Below are 22,058 nucleotides of genomic sequence, written 5' to 3' on the forward strand. Positions count from 1 at the left end.
CACGATGGCAGCTTTCTCGTTCCACGGGTAGGTGATAATCCGTATGACTTCTGTCTGGTCGCTGTCGTCCTTTTCCGTGGGTATCTCATTGATGAGTGCAGTTCGGATGTCTTCCGCCTGCACAAGTGCGTCCAGCCCGCGAATCTTAATTATCACCCTGTCGCCCAGTATCTTGACGTCGGCCCCTTCCCCTAGCTTTGTAGCCACCAGGTCCGCCATTTTCTTGGCCGTTGGCATCTCCTCGCATACCATCAGGAGGGACCCGTTCCTACTCCTTCTAATGCTCCGCAGGCCCCCGCCTTCCGGTGGTGGAACACTCCTTTTGATCCTCTCCAGGGTTCTTTCGTACGCCTCCCCCTCGACCCTGACCATTACCGCGAATCCCCTTTGCTGACCCTTCTTGTTTCCTCCTTGCTCGGGGATTTGCCCTACCGCTTGTGTTTTGGGTTTCTCCCGTCCTCCGTTGGCCGTCGCAGCAGCGGTGGCCACGGGTGTGGTATGCGACGACGGGGTCCTCGTCTGTACCTTAGCCTTGGCCGCCTCTGCGTAGCTGAAGGCTCCTTGTCCAGGGTGGTCGACGGTCTTGGCCCTGTTAGCCGGTGCGGCCCTTTCCTCCTGTATCGCCGTTTGGACCCCGCACGATCTGAAGGTGCGCGTTCCCCGCCGGATTCTTTCTTCCGCGCTTATTTGCTTCCCTGTTCTCTCTCCTGTTGTGGTCGCTGTCGGGGGAGTGGCAGCCTTTGACCCCTTGCTCTCAGCGGGTCGCCGTTCGCACTCTTTCTCTAGGTGCCCTGGTTGTTTGCACCTGAAGCACACCTTGTCTGCCACCTTACACGACCCTGCCGTGTGCCCGACCGTCCCGCACCTGAAGCACCTCTTATCCTCTTTATATTCTCTCGTGCTGGCTCTTGTCCAGCCGATTCTCACATGCCGCAGCCTGATCAGGGCGTCAATTGTTTTCCCCGGGGCTCTGATACACGCCGTGAGGGTGCCCCGTGGTGTACTCTTTAGGAAGACTACTTCTGTTTGACCTTCTGTTGCTATATCCACCGCCTGAGTGATCTCTGCCTCCGTCGTGTTCGCCTCAATGTTCTGGATTATGGCCCTTCTCATACGTTCGCCCATAATTTCGGCGGCGATCCCTTCGTTATGAAGCCTGAGCACAAGTTGTGCCGCATCCGACTGGCCAACGACCGTTACCAGCGCGTCCTCGTTCCTCCTTGCCTGTCTAACGCCATTGACCTTGATGTCGTCGGTCCGAATAGTCCGCTTCAGGTTTCGGATAAGATCAAGGTAGATCCTACCCTCAGCCTGTATGCGCACTGTCTTTCTTTCCTTCCCTTCATTTGCTCTCCGAAAACCCTCCTCCTCTGCTTCGGACTCCGTCGGAGCGGACGTTGCCGTGTGGGTGGCGGTTTCCCTGATGGCCGTTATTGTCGGCTGTCTGGGTGTACCAACTATGCGGTGACCCTCTTCTTCCCGTGGTTTGGGTTCGGGTGGTGGTGGTGGTGGGGGCTGGGGCTGTGAGCCCCTCCCGTTCTCCGCTGCATCACGAGTCTTTTTGGGTCTGCGACCGCCCGAGCTCTCCTGTGCCTCTTCCCGGCTGCCGTCGCTTTCTATGTCCTTTTTACGTTCAGGCCGCCTGTCCTTTGGAGCTGTGCAGGATATTCTCATTTCCTGTATTTCCTCTCCCGTCAGATCTAGTGGGCCATTCTCGCTCCATCTGTTGATCACCCACTGGCCTTGATCCCTCAGTTTTTCCATCTCACTTATTATGGTACCACTGAAACGCCTGGATTCGGAGACCCTGAACATCACGGCCCCGATTTTACTAGGCCAGCTCATAATGAGGGTCTGCACTCTATCTATTTCTTCTTCGGATTCCTGGCAATTGATTGCACCCATGAGCTCCGATTTGATTCGTGTGAGCTGATTGTCAGCCTCAGACCGCGCCTCCCTCTTCAAGTTGAGGCTTCGCCCATAGGCTTTGCCTATCTTCGCTCCAATGTCAAGCAATTGTTCAATTACCGCAGTGGCCCTTCTGATCGCATTTCCTAGGTGTTCCATGGAAACTTCCTCTTCATCCTCCTGTTGTCTCAGGGGTGTTCTGAGATCCGGACTCAGGATGGTCTCATTTTCTAGTGTGTAGTAAATGTCCGGGCTTCCTAGCACGGGCGTTCCGCTCGTCCTCCTGTTGTGTGTGTAAGTGTGTATATGATTGCAGTCGTATGATGACGACGGGGTGTGGCCTGCTCTGTCACCAACGCTCCCCGCCGGCACTAGGGCTCCGATCCCTTGCGCCGTAACCGTTATTCTCCTATGACTCTCCATCTTGGGTTTTTTGTCAGGGTCCCTCCCTTAGGTCGCCGTTAGTCACCCTCCACTCCCTGTGAACCTTACCGGCAAGGTAGGACCTGCTGGGGCACGAAGGCCCCGCCGGCATCGCTCCAGCAGTTCATCGCGACGAGCATCAAGCCCCCCACACCACGACAAGGTGGCGACCCTGTGAGGGAAACCTTTTTTTTTTTTTTTTTTTTTTCAGCGGCGAAGGGGAAATCTTCGAAAGACATCCGGTTGTTCTTGGATGTCGTCGGATAGTGCCGGATTTTTACCGGCTAAAACCCCTCCGCCGCTCATCACCCAGGACGAGGCGGAACCGCTTTCGCATTACTTCACCTCGTCCCTGTGGCCGGCCTGTTCTCCTGGCCTCTCCCTTTCTTTCGCGACTCGGCATCGCCTTCTTGGTCTGCTTGTCGCTCCACGTGTCACTGCCTGATAGTTTTTGTTGGCAAACCTTTCACTTATTCTAGAAAACTACACACTAACGCACCATCTGGTGTCCTTATGCTAGTTATGATCACTGCTGTCTTACCAGCTGTTAAACAGTCAGGTCGCTAATTCCTATCAATCTAATTCACTAACACTAATTCATCTGTTCGTGGGGGGGTGTCTTCGCGCCCCTTGTCTTGTACACCCCCTCCATCCGTCAGCTTTCACCTCACTGTTTCCGCACCGCACTAGCATGCTTTGCGCGGTGCGGATGTGGTGTCCTCTTTTCACGGCTACGTCGGTTTTTGCAGCTTCCACCGTCACCCTCCAGTTTGACTTGGTGACCCCATTCTCCACGGTGGTGCGGTAGTGCGGGAACATGCTCTTGTGTTCAGCCAGGCTGCCACACTGGCAGCTGGCGGTGAACACTGTTCCGTCCAGCACCACCGCGTCACGCCAGGGGGGGTGCATTTTCAGCGGGCTGGTCGAGTTGACCAGCCGCTGGGTCCCCCCATATCGCCTTTTGAGGTAGAGGATGGCCCGGTTGTTACCCAGGTAATTTACATCACCGTAGGTCATCCGGACCATCGCTCCCACCCTTGTTAGCGTCTTCGCTGGAGGTCGGGGCTCCCCGCGTCGGGTCAATTTGTCCGCGTGTTCGGCCGCCAGGTCCTCCACCCTTGTCCAGGTGGCGTTGATGCCGCCTCCCGCTAGGTGCCCGGTGTCCTGGGCCCTCTGGTCCTGTAGCAAACCGCCGCTACGGAAACACACCGAGTGCGCGTATGGTATGTCACACGCGCACTCGGTCGCTCCCCCCCTCAGCCTGCCTACCGGCCTGATTGCAGGCCTTTGGGTTGTTCGGTCGGGCAGTTCTCGTGGCTGCTGCCCCTGTCTCTCCCTCTCCTCTTTTTCTTTGTTGCGCAGAACTCCGCTGATGTATTGCTCCGCTGCTTCCCACTTTCTTGGGGCCTCCAGCATCACCTTGACGAGGTCGGCGATGCCATCGACCTCCCCGGTAACACTCCTCATTCTGTCCCTTCGACCCCTCCATGCCGGGCAGCGGAACCAGGTGTGGTCCACGTCATCTTTGGGGCTATCACAGTGATGGCACCTTGCCGTCGCCTCCCTACCTATACGGTAAAGGTACTCACCGAAACAGCCGTGCCCGGTGAGCCCCTGGGTGAGGTGGAAGCTCAGTTGGCCGAACCTCCGCTCCACCCAGGGCACGACGGATGGTATGGCCTCCCTGGTCCAAGTCCCTTTCTCTCCGCTAGTCCACTCCTCGTCCCATCTCCGGATGGTCATCTCTCTCTCTTCTCGTCGCAACCTGGCCTTTGCTGCCTTGCTGTGGAGGCCTCTCCCCGTCTCTGCGGTGGCGATTCGCCTGCGCTCTTCCGCCATGAGGTGTGGTGGGATCAACCCCGCCAACACCATGACCGCTGCTGTAGATGCGGTGCGGTACGCTGAGGTCACTCTCAGTGCGCAGACTCTTCCCACCGCGTCAACTCTGTTCCTATTTCTGGCCACTTTCAAGGCTTCGGCCCAGACAGGAGCCCCGTACAGCATTACTGAGTACGCGACTCCCGCCAAGAGCCTCCGCCTGGCGTAGCCCGGGCCGCCGGTGTTTGGCATGAGTCTGCCAAGAGCTGTCGCCGTCCTCATGGCCTTGTCCGCGGCTGTCGCCACGTGCTCCGCGAAGTTCAACTTCGCGTCGACTGTCACGCCCAAATACTTAACGCTCTTCGCGGGCCTCACCTGGTGCCCCTTGACCATTATGGGGTTGACTCTGAGCTTATGCCTCCTAGTCAGGACCACCACTTCTGTCTTTTTTTCGGCCAGCTCCAGCCCTTTCTCGTGCAGCCAGTCCCACACTCGGTTGATGGCCTCGCCTGCCGTTACCTCAAGCAGCTCCGCCGTCCTCGCCGTCACCAGGAGCGCGATGTCGTCCGCAAACCCGATGGTGCTCACCCCCTCTGGCATCTCCATTCGGAGCAGGTCATCGTAGGCTAGGTTCCACAGGAGCGGTCCAAGGACCGATCCCTGTGGGACCCCCGCCGTTACCAGGCGTGTTTTCACCCCCTCACTGGTGCGGTACATGAGCCGCCTGTTTTCCAGGTAGCTCGCGACCATGCCCAGGAGGTACTTTGGCATGCTGGTTTTCCTCTCCATTGCCTCGAGTATTGCGCTATGCCCCACCGCATTGAAGGCGTTTTTGACGTCCAAAAGCGCCAGCAAGCAGGGGGTAGCGTGTCGCCCTCTCCTCGCATTCGCCTCTCTGGCGATGCTCACCACGTCTTGTATGGCCTGTATCGTAGACCTGCCCCTTCTGAACCCGTACTGTCGGCAGGCTAGTCCGCCCGCTTCTTCTACGGGTTCCGCCAGTCTCGCGTGCACCATTCTCTCCAATAGTTTCCCCGTGGTGTATATAAGGCTAATGGGCCTGTACTTCTGGGTTCCTCCCTCCTCCGGGGCTCCCTTCGGCAGCAGGACGAGTCTCTGGCGTTTCCAGTCGTCGTGGAAGCGGCCCGTCCGGAGGCATTCGTTGAAGGCTTTCAGGAACGCCTCCGGGTCGCTTTCCACCGCCACTGCCAGAGCCTCGTTTGGAACTCCATCTGGTCCTGGGGCCTTTCCACCAGCTAGTTTCTTAGCTGCTTCCTTGAGCTCCGCCTCCGTGAAGGGGGCCGGCGGCTCGGTCTCTCCTGCTTCTCTTGGTGCTAGGATGGTCCTATGCACGGGGAAAAGCTCGTTCAGGACTCTTTCGATCACCTCGGGGTCGTCCGGTTGCTTCGTACCTCCGAGCTTCTTCGTGATCAATTTGTAGGGAAGCCCCCACGGGTCCTCCTCTATCGTGCGGAGCAATTCTTCCCAGCACCTTTCCTTGCTTGCCTTGATCTCCGCCCGCAGCCTTTTTTTGGCTGCTTGGTAGATCCCAAGGCTTGCGTCCGTTCCCTGACCCCTTGCTCTCTCCCGCTGTACCTTCCTCCTGCTCCGGAGGCAGTCCCTGCGCAATTGCGCAATCTCCTCGGACCACCAGTGCAACGCTGTTCTGCCTCTGGGTGGTTTCGTCTTGGGCATCGCCGCGTCGCATGCTGTGGTGATCCTTCTCATCAACCCGGCTGCGTCGGTGTCCTCTGGAGTCCCCCTTGTGCCGCTTTTGCGGAAGGAGCTTGCCATGGCCTCTTTGTTTAGTTTCCTGACCATCCACCCCCCTTCAGGCCACTTCCCCTTTCGTTCGACTCTCCTCCCTGGTACCCAGTCCATACAGAGGTAGCGGTGGTCACTGAGGGTTTCGTCCTCCAGGACCCGCCACCCCTTAACTTCGGCTACTACCTCCGGGCTCCCCGTCGTGATGTCGATTACTGACCTTGACCCCGTGCTCTCCCGGTACCAGGTTGGCTCAGTGCCAACGTTGATCGGGAGGAGGTCCAGCCTTGCCAGGAATTCGGTGACGGCTTGGCCCCTCGCGTCCAGCTTCGAGGACCCCCAGCTCGGGGACTTCGCGTTGAAGTCCCCAGCCACGATGATCTTGCCTCTCGCTGTCCGGATGCTGGCCTCCAGGCTATGCAGCTGGGCCTCAAAGTCGGTGGGCGCGACGTTGGGCGAGAAATAGCAGCTGTAGATGGTTAAGCCGCTCGTTCTCGCCCAGACGGACCCCTCCCCTTTTCCCTCCAGCGTGAGGGTGCCATGGAGGTTGTTCGTCGCTAGTATCGCCGCGTCCCCCCTCCGGTCCACCATCCAGTTCCCCTGCTTTCCCGCGCCGCTGGGCTCCGAGACTATCAGTATCCCGGCACCGTGCGCAGCGGCGGTCTGGGTCAGCAGGTCCTGGGCCGCATGGCTCCGGTTCAGGTTTACCTGGAGTATCACTACCCCAGGCTTGTCCCCGGGTCCCGTGCTGGTGTTCCCCTTCACTCCTGGCATGTTGGAGCGCTAAAATCGAGCCTCCGCCCGAACAGAACTCCCAGTGTGGTGGGGGAGAGCATCACAGCCTCCACACTATCCCTCTTCGCTGCTACGGTGCTGGCGACCCCCGCGATGCTTCGCCTGCCATGCCGAAGTTTGGCCTTGTTCAGCTCGTCCCTAAAGACCGAGCATCTTCCACTACCGGAGAAGTGGTCTGCCCTTGCCCCATTACTGGCGCATAAAATGCATCTAGGGGCCGTCTTCGGACACTCCTTCTCCTTGTGGCCAGCCTCCCCGCACTTTCTGCAAGCCTGGGAATTGTCCTTTCCCAGGCACTGTGCCGCGTGGTGCCCGTACCCTTGGCACCTGTGGCACCTATCCACCGAGATCCTCTCGCGGATCCGGCAGGCGGTCCATCCTATCTTTACCCTGCCCAGGGCCAGGAGCTTTCGGGCGGTTCTCTCCGGGACCTTTGTGAGGGCTACCTGCGTGTCCCGGAAGCCGGCCCTCATCCTGATTACGCCCTCCAGCGGCGTCTTCAGGACGGTGCTGAGGGCCAGTCTCACCTCTTCCGCAGAGGTGACCTCGTCCGGATCCCTGATTTCAATGCTCATGGATGGTTCCAGGGTAGACACCTTGGTCTGGTCCCCTAGTACCCCTATCACCGCCGCCTTGAGGGCTTGCGCGCCATTGGGACCCTTCAGCTCCAATAGCATGTCGCCCTCCCTGGTCCTCCTGACGGCTGATATGTGGACCCCCATCTTTTCCGGGTCCACCTGGCTCTTGACCCTCCTCAGGGCCTCCGCGTAGTTGGCCCCGCCCGCCGTCTTGATGAGGACCGCGTCTGGTCGGACCGGCTTCCTGGGCCTCCGCTTCCCCTCTTTCGCGGGGGCCTCGGCTGCCAGCTTCGCTGGCACTGCTGGTGGTGCTGTGGCGGCAGCCACTTTGGGGCGGCCCCGCCTCACCACCAGGTTCCAGCCCTCTTGCTGCCCCTTTTCCTCTGGGCACAGCCGTTTCTCCGCTGTTCCCGCAGAGGGAGAGATCTCCTTTCTTTTGGAGGTCTTCCCCTCCGCTCCCGCTGGCTTCGGCATTGTTGTCTCGGTCTTCTCGTGTTGCGGTTGGCCCCGCACGGTCTGGGTAGCCTTGTTCACGGACGTCCGTGATCCCTTGTCCCCGGCCAACTCCCCCTCCATTTTGGCCCAGGCTCGCTCCACCTGCCTTACGACGATGGCCGCCTTCGCCACATCCTCTTTGAGGGCAACATGAGTGTTTTTATGTGCCGAAGTGAAGGCCTTCATGCCCTCAATGAGGGCAACCAGGGTCTTCAATTGCTCCCTTCCGCTAGCCTCCTGCAGGTTTCGCATCGCGTCGGGGCAGCTCATCGTCCTTGCCGCCCCCTTCACGGCTCTCGGGATTGCGCCATTGGACGCGGTCTCGTCCACCTGCATGTCCCCCTTCCTCGCCTCCACGTCGGTGAGGACAAGTGGCGTCTGAACAGGCGCCGGCTTCCTCATCTCGACCACCATGCTGGTGACCCGCTTGGGCGGTGGTGTCCGGTGGATGCTGGTCCTTCTCGCGAAGGGGTCCACCTCGAATACCTCGCACTCCGTTTCGTTTTGTTTTCCCTGTTTGTTTGTTTTTAAGTTATCCATATTTATTTTGATTTAGTCTTACGACGGTTCGGCCATCATGGCAGCTGCACCGCGGTGCAGCATCTATCCCCGCCGGAAAGAATCCTAACCCCGTACTCGCACGGAAGCTGCTTTCAGCTTGTCGGGTGGTCAGCCCTATCCATGCGATCCCCCCCGCCCCCCTTACCTCTTTAGGGTCTTCCGTCCGGGGGATTCCCCTGTCAATCCGAGCCAGGGTAGGCCCCCATTCGGGTAAGACCTTGCCGGAAATACCCTACCAGCTTCGGGTATGAGGAAATACTGACCAGGTAATCCTCCATACATGCGCCCGAGGCCCAAGGTTCAACCCTCCGATTGGCTCCAGACAGCTGCAAGTAGCGGTTTTCCCACTTCAAACCTGCGGATTCCTAGGAAACCGCAGGAAAGGTACAGACATATCTTGCAGCCCTGGTCGGCGGATTACTAGTCCGGCCTTGACTAATCTCGGAGGAATATCCTCAGGGGTCCCGACCACATCCCATTCATTCACTTCCCATTCATCCCCCACCATTTCCTCACCCAACCTCGAGGCTGGGCCGGTTGTGCTTAGTGTTAGACGCTCATCCAGTCTCGCCTCTGCCTAGGGTCTTTGGAACCCTAGTCATTGGGTCCACTGGATTCATTGCGACCGCCAAGCCCCTACACCACGACAAGGTGACAACCGACGTAGGGGAACCTAACCTAACCTAACCTAACCTAACCTAACCTAACCTAACCTTTATTTTTTTTTTTTTTTTTTTGCCGAAGATCTACCGCCGAGTTGGAGTTCCTCAGCTCGGGGGCAAGGAACCGCCTTTCGGCATTGCATCTTACACCCGATCCAGTCGGCGCGGTGTGGCACCGTAGCGTGCCCCCCTGAGGAGGCCAGCCCGGGTGCCCTTATCTCGCCCACCGGGGGTAGCCAGCTGGGGACAAAGTTAGGCTCAGTTAGGCCCGTCTACTTTTCTCAACCGGGCTTCGGACCGGCTATGGCAGTCTCCCCTGGTCGCGAGCCCCTCCCCGTGGGGACGCGGGGTAGCCCCCTTCCAAGGGATGTTAGGCTCTCATGGTTCTTATTTGACTTCTGTGTGGGCGAAGGTCCCACTATTTGAGCACCCTCTTATCTTAACTCTCTACGGTTTTGAGATAGGAAACCGTCTTACTTCCATGTACCAGGATAAATAAATAGAATAAATGGAAGAAGTAGATTAGATAGAATGAATAGAATAGATAAATAGAGTATTATGGATAGTCAGTATGTAAAAAGTAAAATAGGTAAATTAGTATATAGTTTGAAATAGACATAGAAGGACGTTACGATGTTCAAAACTTGTCAATAGACAAGGTGTAGATGTAGATAAATAAATAGATAAATAGAGTAGCAGGATAGTCAGTGTGTAAAAAGTAAAGTAGGTAAATTAGTATATAGTTTAAAATAGACATGGAAGGACGTTACGATGTTTAAAACTTGTCAATAGACAAGGTGTAAATGTAGATAAGTAAATAGATAAATAGAGTGAAAGGATAGTCAGTGTGTAAAAAGTAAAATAGGTAAATTAGTATATGGTTCAAAATAGACATGGAAGGACGTTACGATGTTTAAAACTTGTCAATAGACAAGGTGTAGATGTAGATAAATAAATAGATAAATAGAGTAGACGAATAGTCAGTGTGTAAAAAGTAAAATAGGTAAATTAGTATATAGTTCAAAATAATACATGAATTAAGTGTGTATAGTCAGAATAGATGGATAGAATAAATAGAATAAATAAATAGAGTAAATAGATAGATAAATAGTCAGTATGTGAAATAGGTGGGAAAGGTATATTGGTGTACAAATCAGTGTTCAGTTTAAAATAGGGATGGAAGTAAGTGACGATGATAACACGCGTCAATAACTACGATGCCTGATATAAGTGAGTAGGAATCTTAAGACTTACAAGATGGTCTTCTTTTGTCAGAAGCCGTTGTTTCTGTCGTCCTTATCTTTCGTTGAAATGATTTCATAGACTATTGCCGCAATCTCCTTCCACCTTTTCTCGCTGGAGAGCAACTCCTCGACGATGTTGTCCGGGCTAACCTAACCTAACCTAACCTTTTTTTTTTTTTTTTTTTTTTTTTTTTTTAGCGGCGAAGGGGAAATCTTCAAAAGACATCCGGTTGTTCTTGGATATCATCGGATAGTGCCGGATTTTTACCGGCTAAAACCCCTCCGCCGCTCATCACCCAGGACGAGGCGGAACCGCTTTCGCATTACTTCACCTCGTCCCTGTGGCCGGCCTGTTTTCCTGGCCTCTTATTCTCTCCGTGGCCAGCTCGCCAGCCGGCGCGGAGCATGCTCCTTGCCGGCCTGTCAAGGCTGCGCCTCCCTTCCATTCCTCGTACCTTCTCGCTATTCATAATTAATTACTATTAATATACTTGACAATAATTAATAATATTTTATTTACACATAAATTAATAATAATTACCATTATATATAATTACTATCTCTACTTTACGGTAATTACTTACTCACTACTTATGTAAGCAGTCACCCGCTTGCTACTCTTGCAGCGCGTGACCCACTGACGGCGCGGAATATGCTGACGCAAGTTTTCCGCGCCGGCCCGCCTGTACTTATGCCTAGCGTGTTAGTTATCCTACAGAGCAGTTGAGCTATTGTTATTTATTATTGCTCTGCCCGTTCTACAGTACGTACAGTACGTACACACAGTGCGCGACCTACTGCCGGCGCGGAATTTGCTGACGCAAGGGTTTCGCGCCGGCTTGCCTGCACTGTTGCGTCTGCCCGTACTACTTAACGTACACACGGTACGCGGCCTACTGCCGGCGCGGAATTTGCTGACGCAAGAGTTCCGCGCCGGCTCGTGTACACCTGCTCTGTGGTTAAAGCCCTGTCGCGTAAGTCGACCGTGTTGGTCGGGCTATACTAGCATGACTACCCAGGCCTACTAGTAATGTTAGTTAATATTTACAGTGTACACCTATTCTAGTGTTAGTATTATTTACTAATTAAATGTAATTAAATGTAATTTTTACATTGTCCTTACTACCTACTCGCGCCAGCCTGCCGAGTCTTGCTGCTCACCGGAGTTTGCTGACTCAGCAAGGTCGTCAGCCCGCGCTTGATTGTTTTTAGCTTTACACTCGTCGCTAGTCGACGCCGCTCAGGCCGTGACCCACTGCCGCCGGTATTTTGCTGGCGCTATAATTCCAGCGGCCTAGACCTGCTTCACCGCACCGTTAATTGTTTGGTGTCCGGTGACCGCTTATCACTTAGGTTACTCTCTGTGTTCAGTCTGTAACCTTTATCACTTTGACACTTTGATTACACAGTATTAGTGTTCGCCTGTTCGTGGGGGGTGTCTTCGCGTACCTTGTCTTGTATACCCCCTCCGAGCGTCACTTTTCACTTCACTATTTCCGCACCGCACTAGCATGTTTTGCGCGGTGCGGATGTGGTGTCCCCTCTGCACTGTGACGCCGGTTTTTGCCGCCCCCACCGTCACCCTCCAGTCCGACTTGGTAGCCCCATTCTCCACGGTGGTACGGAAGTGCGGGAACATACGCTTGTGTTCAGCCAGGCTGCCACACTGGCAGCTGGCGGTGAACACAGTTCCGTCCAGCACCACCGCGTCCCGCCAGGGGGGGTGCATTTTCAGCGGGCTGGTCGAGTTGACCAGCTGCTGGGTCCCCCCATATCGTCTCTTGAGGTAGAGGATGGCCCGGTTATTACCTAGGTAATTCACGTCACCGTAGGTCATCCGGACCATCGCTCCCTCCTCTGTTGGCCTGGTTGCCGGAGGCCGGGGCTGCCCACTTCGGACCTGCTTGGCGGCATGTTCGTGAGCCAGCCTCTCAACCTTAGCCCATTCTGTCCTGATGGCCCCGTTCGCCGGGGAGATCTCACTGCCCACTTCGTGCAGGTAGCCGCTGCTGAGGAAGCATACCGAGTGTGCGTGAGGTAGATCGCACGCGCACCCGGCCGCCCCCCCCCCCCCCCCCCCCTCAGCCTGTCCACCGGTCTAGCCTCCAGTCCCGCAGCAGGTCTACCGGGTTGCTGTCCTGTCTTCCTTCTCTCCCGCTCAGCTGCCTCCTTCTCCCGAAGGACCTTGGTGATATACTGGGCAGCCGCGTCCCACTTGGCCCGGGCCTGCAACATACTATCAACCACCTGCTGGATACCGTCTACCTGGCCAATCGTTTCCATCATGCATCCAGGTGTGCTCCGGGTCGTCGCGCTCGGCCGTGCAGTGGTGGCACCGTGCATCATCCTCCTTGCCTATTCTTTCCAGATACGACCCGAAGCAACCATGCCCCGTAAGCCCCTGGGTCAGGTGGTACCTCATTTGGCCGTGCCTTCTATCCACCCATGGCGCAAGCGTGGGGATGGCGATTCTGGTCCATTCCCCTTTGGGTTCGGTGCTCCAATCCTCCTGCCATTTCCCGAGGGTCCTCTCCCTTTCTTCTTGTCGCAGCCTGTTCCTTGCAGCTTTGCCCAAGTGCCCCTCTGTCTCCGCTGCTGCTATCCTTTTTCGCTCGACCGCCAATAGGTGGAGCGGGACCAGGTTAGCCAGCACCATCACCGCCGCCGTTGAAACTGTGCGGTATCCGGATACAACGCGCAGCGCGCAGCACCTGCCTACAGCGTCAAGCCTTGCCCTGTTCCTGGCGAAAACCATGGCGTCAGCCCACACCGGAGCCCCGTACAGCGCCACAGAGTACGCGACACTGGCCAGTAGTCTCCTCCGATTGTAGGTTGGTCCTCCGATGTTTGGCATCAGCCTGCCGATGGCGGTGGTCACCCTCATGGCCTTATCCGCTGCGAGACGAATGTAATTCGCGAAGTTTAGCCTGGAGTCTATCGTGACTCCCAGGTACCTCGCGCTGGCCGCTGGCTTAACCTTGTGACCCTTTACCGTAATTGGGCTCACCCTCAGCGTATGTCGCCGAGTTAGGACCACAATCTCGGTTTTCTTCTCCGCCAGGTCCAGGCCTCTGCTAGAGAGCCACCCCCAGGCTCTGGCTATTGCCTCATTTGTTGTGGCTTCTAGTAGTTCCGGCGTTCTTGCCGTTACCACCAGGGCCACGTCGTCCGCAAAGCCCACTGTCTTTACTCCGTTCGGCATTTCCATGCGAAGCAGGTCATCGTACGCGATGTTCCACAACAGGGGGCCGAGTACCGACCCCTGTGGAACTCCGGCTGTCAGTTGGCGCGTTCCCTCACCCTCTCTGGTGCGGTACAAAAGCAGCCTGTTCTCCAGGTAGCTCCTGACCATTCCCAGGAGGTATGTTGGAATGTTCTTTCTTCCTTCTATGGCCTCCAAGATGACGTCCAAAAACGTCACCAAGCAGGGGGTGGCGAATCTTCCTTTTCGCTCACAAGCCCTTTCAGCCACGCCAATAACCTCGTCGATCGCACGCAGTGTTGACCTGCCCCGGCGAAAGCCGAACTGGTTGTCGGCTAACCCTCCTGATGCCTCAAGAGCTGCCTCGAGCCTGGCTTGGATTAGCCTCTCTAGCAGCTTGCCTGTTGTGTCAATTAAGCTGATGGGCCGGTACTTCCTTGCCTCACCCTCAACTGGCTGCCCTTTCGGCAGCAGCACCAGCCTTTGCCTCTTCCACCTGCTGTGGAATGACCCATCAACGAGGCATTCGTTGTAAGCCCTCAGGAACGCGTCAGGATACGCCTCCACCGCCACCGACAGCGCTTCGTTGGGGATGCCGTCTGGTCCGGGCGCCTTACCCCGGCCCAGTCTTCTTGCGGCCTCGGGGAGCTCCGCCTCGGTAAACAATTCAGGCCTCGGCATCCCCCCCACCTTGCCTGGCCTGGACGGTGCCCTTGCGGATCCCGGGAACAGCTCGTCCAGCACCCTCTCCACGGTTTCCGGGTCGTCGGGCTGCCTAAGGCCGCCAAGTTTTTTAGCGACGATCTTATAAGGCAGCCCCCACGGGTCCCCATCGACGGTCTGAAGTAGCTCCTCCCAGCATCGAGCTTTGGCGGCCTTGATTTCAGTCCTCAGGGCCTTCTTGGCTAGCCGGTACGCTGCTACCTGGTCGTTCTGCGTGTCACCACCCCTAGCCCTGGCTCTCTGCGCCAGCCGCCTGGCCCTGACGCAGTCCCGCCTGAGCGCTGCGATCCTCTCGTTCCACCAATATGCGGCGGTCCTGCCTCGCGGGGGTCTACTACTCGGCATTCCCGCATCGCACGCCTTGGTCAGGGTGTTCATGAGCCTGTCGAGTTCCGAGTCAGCTGGGTCGTCTGCCTGCTCCTCCTTTTCCTTACGGAGGCAGGTCATCATGGCCTCCTTGTCTAGTCTATGGACGGTCCATCCGTTGTCGAGCCGCTTCCCTAGTGGTTTACCAGGCTTGGCAGGCAGCCATCTTATAGCGATGCAGCGGTGGTCACTGAGGGTTTCGTCCTCCAGGACCCTCCACCCCTGCAACTCAGCCGCTACCTCCAGGCTACCTGCCGTGATGTCTATGACTGAGCTGGAGTCAGTACTCACCCTCTGCCATGTCGGTGCGCCGCCTTCGTTGACGGGGTGGAGATCAAGCCTTGCCAGGAGTTTCACTACTGCCTGGCCCCTCGCGTCCAGCTTCAAGGACCCCCAGCTCGGGGACTTCGCGTTGAAGTCCCCAGCCACGATGATCCTACCTCTCGCTGTCCTGATGCTGGCCTCCAGGCTATCCAGCTGGGCCTCGAACTCGATCGGCGCGACATTGGGCGAGAAATAGCAGCTAAAGATGGTTGAACCACTTGTTCTCGCCCAGACGAACCCCTCCCCTCTGCCCTCCAGCGTGAGGTTGCCCGGGAGGTCGTTCGTCGCCGCTATTGCCGCGTCCCCCCGCCGATCCACCAGCCAGTTCCCCTGCTTTCCCGCGCCGCTGGGTTTCGAGACAATGAGTATCCCGGCCCTATGAGCAGCAGCGGTCTGGGTCAGCAGGTCCTGGGCCGTACGGCTCCGGTTAAGGTTTACCTGGAGTATCACTACTCCAGGTTCGCCCCCGGGTCCCGTGGTGGCATGCCCCCTCACTCCTGGCATGTTGCGGTGAGGAACTCGAGCCTCCTCCCGAAAGATACACCATGCGTGGTGGGGGAGAGCATTACTGCCGTAACCCCCGCCGTGCCCGTCTCCCGCGTGGCTGGTGCGCTGTTGTTCACCCTCCTAGTGGCCCTCCCTCCCTGCCGGAGTTTGGCTTTCTGCAGTTCCTCCTTGAACGAACTGCAGCGGCCGCTCCCCGAGAAGTGGTCACCTCTTAGGCCCCGGTTCTGGCAGGTCAGGCACCTCGGGCTAGACCCCTGGCACTCCTTCTCCCTGTGGCCCTCCGTGCCGCACTTCCTGCAGGCCTTGGAGTTGTCGGGCCCGAGGCACTGCGCCGCGTGGTGCCCGTACCCCTGGCACCGGTGGCACCGATCTACCACGACCCTCTCGCGAATCCGGCAGACGGTCCACCCTATCTTGATCTTGGCTAGGGCCACCAGTTTCCGGGCAGTCCGCTCTGGCATTTTGCACAGCGCGGTCTGTGTTCCCCGGAAGCCCGGCCTCAGCCTTATCAATTCCACCAAAGGGGCCTTCAGGGCTTCCGACAGGGCCGCCCTTACCTCCCCCTCCGTGGTTACCTCGTCCAGGTCTCTGACCTCGACGACCATGGACGGCTCCAGGGTCGAGACCTCCGCCTCTCCCCCCAGAACCCCCTTAACCGCCTCGCTCAGGGCCCGGGCACCACTACCGCCTTTCACTTTTAGGAGGACGTCACCCCCCCCTAGTCTTTTGAACCGCCGTGATGTTGGCACTGGTCTCATCCGGGTTCACGCCCCCCTTGATTTTCTTCAGCACGTCGGCGTAGTTGGTGCCGCTAGCTACCTTGACTAATACCGCATCGCGGCGGACCGGCTTCCTCTTAGCCTCACCCTTCGGTTGGTCATTCGGCTGGGCCACCGCTGGCGTCTTCTGGGATAGCTGGGGGGCAGTGGTGGCGGGTTTGGCCGGCCTCTTGGGGCGGCCTCTCCTCACCACCTCGCTCCAGGCTTCCTTGCTCTCCTCCACTTTCTCCTCGGGGCGCGGCCGTTTTTCCGCCGCCCCCGCGGATGGAGAAATCTCCTTCCTCTTTGACGTCGCGTTCTGGGCAGTCGCCCGCTGTTGTTGCTGCGACAATTGCCGAGGATCTCTCTCGGTCTGGGTGGCCTTGTCCTCTGCCACGCGTGGAGCCGTGGCCGCCGCCAGCTCCTCCTCCATTTTCCTCCAGGCTCTTTCGACCTGGCGGACGACGATAGCTGCCTTGGCAGTGTCTTCTTTCAGCGCCACGTTGGTGTTTTTATGCGCGAGGGCGAAGTCCTTCATGCCCTCAAGGAGGACAATCAGGGACTTCAGGCAGTCCCTCCCGCTCACCTCAGCGGCGCCGCTGGTGGCGCTGGGGCAACTCATCGTCCTTGCCCCAACTTTGGACGTGACCTTGGGGATCGCTCCCTTCGGTCCAGACACGTCGGCCTTCGCCTCCTTCCTCGGTGCCTCTAGGTCGACGAGGACTAGCGGCGTCTGTATTGGCGCTGGCTCCCTCGCCTGATTCTCCACCCAGTTGGTCCGCTTGGGCGGTGGTGGTGACCTACGGAGGCTGGTCCTTCTCGCGAAGGGGTCAACCTCAAACACCTCGAACTCCATCTCTTCGTTGGTTTTCCTTGTGTTTGTTTTGTTGAAATTAGCCATCTTGCATGTAAATTATGTCTAACGACGGTTCGGCCATCATGGCAGCTGCACCGCGGTGCAGCATCTATCCCCGCCGGAAAGAACCCTAACCCCATACTCGCACGGAAGCTGCTTTCAGCTTGTCGGGTGGTCAGCCCTATCCATGCGATCCCCCCCTCCCCCCTTACCTCTTTAGGGTCTGCCGTCCGGGGGATTCCCCTGTCAGGCAATCCGAGACAGGGTAGGCCCCCATTCGGGTAAGACCTTGCCGGAAATACCCTACCAGCTTCGGGTATGAGGAAATACTGACCAGGTAATCCTCCATACATGCGCCCGATACCCAAGATTCAACCCTCCGATTGGCTCCAGCCAGCTGCAAATAGCGGTTTTCCCACTTCAAACCCGCGGATTCCTAGAAACCCGCGGGAAAGGTACAGACATTTTTGCAGCCCTGGTCGGCGGATTACTAGTCCGGCCTTGGCTAGTCTCGGAGGAATATCCTCAGAGGTCTCGACCACATCCCATTCATTCGCTTCCCATTCATTCCTCGCCATTCCCTCACCCGACCTCGAGAGGCTGGGCCGGTTGTGCCTGGTGGTAGTGGCTCATCTAGTCTCGCCTTTGCCCAGGGACTTTGGGGCCCTGGTCATTGGGTCCTCTAGATTCGTTGCGACCGCCAAGCCCCCACACCACGACAAGGTGACAACCGACGTAGGGGTAACCTAACCTAACCTTTTTTTTTTTTTTTTTTTTTTTTTTTTTTTTTTTTTTTTTCCTTTTTTTTTTTTTTCTTTAGCGGCGAAGGGGAAATCTTCGAAAGACATCCGGTTGTTCATTGATGTCGTCGGATAGTGCCGGATTTTTACCGGCTAAAACCCCTCCGCCGCTCATCACCCAGGACGAGGCGGAACCGCTTTCGCATTACTTCACCTCGTCCCTGTGGCCGGCCTGTTCTCCTGGCCCCTCCCTTTCTTTCGCGACTCGGCATCGCCTTCTTGGTCTGCCTGTCGCTCCCCGTGTCACTGCCTGATAGTTTGGTTGGCAACTCTTCACTTATCCTAGAAAACTACACTAACGCACCTTCTGGTGTCCTTAAGCTAGTTATGGTCACTGCTGTCTTTACCAGCTGTTCGCTTATTCCTATCAATCTAAGTCACTTACACTAACTCATCTGTTCGTGGGGGGGTGTCTTCGCGCACCTTGTCTTGTACACCCCCTCCATCCGTCAGCTTTCACTTCACTGTTTCCGCACCGCGCTAGCATGTTTTGCGCGGTGCGGATGTGATGTCCTCTTTTCACAGCTACGTCGGTTTTTGCAGCTTCCATCGCCACCCTCCAGTTCGACTTGGTTACCCCGTTCTCCACGGTGGTGCGGTAGTGCGGGAACATGCTCTTGTGTTCAGCCAGGCTGCCACACTGGCAGCTGGCGGTGAACACTGTTCCGTCCAGCACCACCGCGTCACGCCAGGGGGGGTGCATTTTCAGCGGGCTGGTCGAGTTGACCAACCGCTGGGTCCCCCCATATCGCCTTTTGAGGTAGAGGATGGCCCGGTTGTTACCCAGGTAATTTACATCACCGTAGGTCATCCGGACCATCGCTCCCACCCTTGCTAGCGTCTTCGCTGGAGGTCGGGGCTCCCCGCGTCGGGTCAATTTGTCCGCGTGTTCGGCCGCTAGGTCCTCCACCCTTGTCCAGGTGGCGTTGATGCCACCTCCCGCTAGGTGCCCGGTGTCCTGGGCCTTCTGGTCCTGCAGCAAACCGCCGCTACGGAAACACACCGAGTGCGCGTATGGTATGTCACACGCGCACTCGGTCGCTCCCCCCCTCAGCCTGCCTACCGGCCTGATTGCGGGCCTTTGAGTTGTTCGGTCGGGCAGTTCTCGTGGCTGCTGCCCCTGTCTCTCCCGCTCCTCTTTTTCTTTGTCGCGCAGAACTCCACTGATGTATTGTTCCGCTGCTTCCCACTTTCTTGGGGCCTCCAGCATCACCTTGACGAGGTCGGCGATGCCATCGACCTCCCCGGTAACACTCCTCATTCTGTCCCTTCGACCCCTCCATGCCGGGCAGCGGAACCAGGTGTGGTCCACATCATCTTTGGGGCTATCACAGTGATGGCACCTTGCCGTCGCTTCCCTACCTATTCGGCAAAGGTACTCACCGAAACAGCCGTGCCCTGTGAGCCCCTGGGTGAGGTGGAAGCTCAGTTGGCCGAACCTCCGCTCCACCCAGGGCACGACGGATGGTATGGCCTCCCTGGTCCAAGTCCCTTTCTCTCCGCTAGTCCACTCCTCGTCCCATCTCCGGATGGTCATCTCTCTCTCTTCACGTCGCAACCTGGCCTTTGCTGCCTTGCTGTGGAGGCCTCTTCCCGTCTCTGCGGCGGCGATTCGCCTGCGCTCTTCCGCCATAAGGTGTAGTGGGATCAGCCCTGCCAACACCATGACCGCTGCTGTAGATGCGGTGCGGTACGCTGAGGTCACTCTCAGTGCGCAGACTCTTCCCACCGCGTCAACTCTGTTCCTATTTCTGGCCACTTTCAAGGCTTCGGCCCAGACAGGAGCCCCGTACAGCATTACTGAGTACGCGACTCCCGCCAAGAGCCTCCGCCTGGCGTAGCCCGGGCCGCCGGTGTTTGGCATGAGTCTGCCAAGAGCTGTCGCCGTCCTCATGGCCTTGTCCGCGGCTGTCGCCACGTGCTCCGCGAAGTTCAACTTCGCGTCGACTGTCACGCCCAAGTACTTAACGCTCTTCGCGGGCCTCACCTGGTGCCCCTTGACCATTATGGGGTTGACTCTGAGCTTATGCCTCCTAGTCAGGACCACCACTTCCGTCTTTCTTTCGGCCAGCTCCAGCCCTTTCTCGTGCAGCCAGTCCCACACTCGGTTGATGGCCTCGCCTGCCGTTACCTCAAGCAGCTCTGCCGTCCTCGCCGTCACCAGGAGCGCGATGTCATCCGCAAACCCGATGGTGCTCACCCCCTCTGGCATCTCCATTCGGAGCAGGTCGTCATAGGCTAGGTTCCACAGGAGCGGTCCAAGGACCGATCCCTGTGGGACCCCCGCCGTTACCAGGCGTGTTTTCACCCCCTCACTGGTGCGGTACATGAGCCGCCTGTTTTCCAGGTAGCTCGCGACCATGCCCAGGAGGTACTTTGGCATGCTGGTTTTCCTCTCCATTGCCTCAAGTATTGCGCTATGCCCCACCGCATTGAAGGCGTTTTTGACGTCCAAAAGCGCCAGCAAGCAGGGGGTAGCGTGTCGCCCTCTCCTCGCATTCGCCTCTCTGGCGATGCTCACCACGTCTTGTATGGCCTGTATCGTAGACCTGCCCCTTCTGAACCCGTACTGTCGGCAGGCTAGTCCGCCCGCTTCTTCTACGGCTTCCGCCAGTCTCGCGTGCACCATTCTCTCCAGTAGTTTCCCCGTGGTGTCTATAAGGCTAATGGGCCTGTACTTCTGGGTTCCTCCCTCCTCCGGGGCTCCCTTCGGCAGCAGGACGAGTCTCTGGCGTTTCCAGTCGTCGTGGAAGCGGCCCGTCCGGAGGCATTCGTTGAAGGCTTTCAGGAACGCCTCTGGGTCGCTTTCCACCGCCACTGCCAGGGCCTCGTTTGGGACTCCATCTGGTCCTGGGGCCTTTCCACCAGCTAGTTTCTTAGCTGCTTCCTTGAGCTCCGTCTCCGTGAAGGGGGCCGGCGGCTCGGTCTCTCCTGCTTCTCTTGGTGCTGGGATGGTCCTATGCACAGGGAAAAGCTCGTTCAGGACTCTTTCGATCTCCTCGGGGTCGTCCGGTTGCTTCGTACCTCCGAGCTTCTTCGTGATCAATTTGTAGGGAAGCCCCCACGGGTCCTCCTCTATCGTGCGGAGCAGTTCTTCCCAGCACCTTTCCTTGCTTGCCTTGATCTCCGCTCGCAGCCTTTTTTTGGCTGCTTGGTAGGTCCCAAGGCTTGCATCCGTTGCCTGACCCCTTGCTCTCTCCCGCTGTACCTTCCTCCTGCTCCGGAGGCAGTCCCTGCGTAATTGCGCAATCTCCTCGGACCACCAGTGCAACGCTGTTCTGCCTCTGGGTGGTTTCGTCTTGGGCATCGCCGCGTTGCATGCTGTGGTGATCCTTCTCATCAACCCGGCTGCGTCGGTGTCCTCTGAAGTCCATCTCGTGTCGCTTTTGCGGAAGGAGCTTGCCATGGCCTCTTTGTTTAGTTTCCTGGCCATCCACCCCCCGTCAGGCCACTTCCCCTTTCTTTCGACTCTCCTCCCTGGTACCCAGTCCATACAGAGGTAGCGGTGGTCGCTGAGGGTTTCGTCCTCCAGGACCCGCCACCCCTTAACTTCGGCTACTACCTCCGGGCTCCCCGTCGTGATGTCGATTACTGACCTTGACCCCGTGCTCTCCCGGTACCAGGTTGGCTCAGTGCCAACGTTGATCGGGAGGAGGTCCAGCCTTGCCAGGAATTCGGTGACAGCTTGGCCCCTCGCGTCCAGCTTCGAGGACCCCCAGCTCGGGGACTTCGCGTTGAAGTCCCCAGCCACGATGATCTTGCCTCTCGCTGACCGGACGCTGGCCTCCAGGCTATGCAGCTGGGCCTCAAAGTCGGTGGGCGCGACGTTGGGCGAGAAATAGCAGCTGAAGATGTTTAAGCCGCTCGTTCTCGCCCAGACGAAACCCTCCCCTCTTCCCTCTAGCGTGAGGGTGCCATGGAGGTTGTTCGTCGCTAGTATCGCCGCGTCCCCCCTCCGGTCCACCATCCAGTTCCCCTGCTTTCCCGCGCCGCTGGGCTCCGAGACTATCAGTATCCCGGCACCGTGTGCAGCGGCGGTCTGGGTCAGCAGGTCCTGGGCCGCATGGCTCCGGTTCAGGTTTACCTGGAGTATCACTACCCCAGGCTTGCCCCCGGGTCCCGTGCTGGTGTTCCCCTTCACTCCTGGCATGTTGGGGCGCTAAAATCGAGCCTCCGCCCGAACGAAACTCCCAGTGTGGTGGGGGAGAGCATCACCGCCTCCACACTATCCCTCTTCGCTGCTGCGGTGTTGGTGACCCCCGCGATGTTTCGCC

At 57.7% G+C, this 22,058-nt stretch overlaps 1 protein-coding gene across 1 annotated transcript; it reads right to left on the minus strand.

Moving 5' to 3' along the window:
* Positions 1 to 2,928: 2,928 nt before the first annotated feature.
* LOC124295149 lies at positions 2,929 to 12,483 on the minus strand. The gene is made up of 4 exons (XM_046744034.1): positions 12,335 to 12,483; positions 11,831 to 12,257; positions 6,753 to 8,294; positions 2,929 to 6,696 (listed from the first exon to the last, which is right to left on the minus strand). Exons 1-4 carry the CDS (start codon positions 12,481 to 12,483, stop codon positions 2,929 to 2,931), a joined length of 5,886 nt encoding a protein of 1,961 aa, XP_046599990.1.
* Between the last annotated feature and the right edge of the window lie 9,575 nt (positions 12,484 to 22,058).

This window comes from Neodiprion lecontei, chromosome 6 (assembly GCF_021901455.1).
Source record: "Neodiprion lecontei isolate iyNeoLeco1 chromosome 6, iyNeoLeco1.1, whole genome shotgun sequence".
Classification (NCBI taxonomy): Eukaryota; Metazoa; Arthropoda; class Insecta; order Hymenoptera; family Diprionidae; genus Neodiprion; species Neodiprion lecontei.

Excerpts from the sequence above, each read along its gene's own strand:
- LOC124295149 (XM_046744034.1), bottom strand. The coding sequence starts at position 12,483 with ATGTTGCAGGCCCGGGCCAAGTGGGACGCGGCTGCCCAGTATATCACC. Across the intron at positions 8,295-11,830 it reads CTACCAAGTCGGACTGGAGG|GGAAAACAAAACGAAACGGA; the intron begins GTGACGGTGGGG and ends ACAAACAAACAG. Across the intron at positions 6,697-6,752 it reads AGAGGGATAGTGTGGAGGCT|CGCTCCAACATGCCAGGAGT; the intron begins GTGATGCTCTCC and ends GCTCGATTTTAG.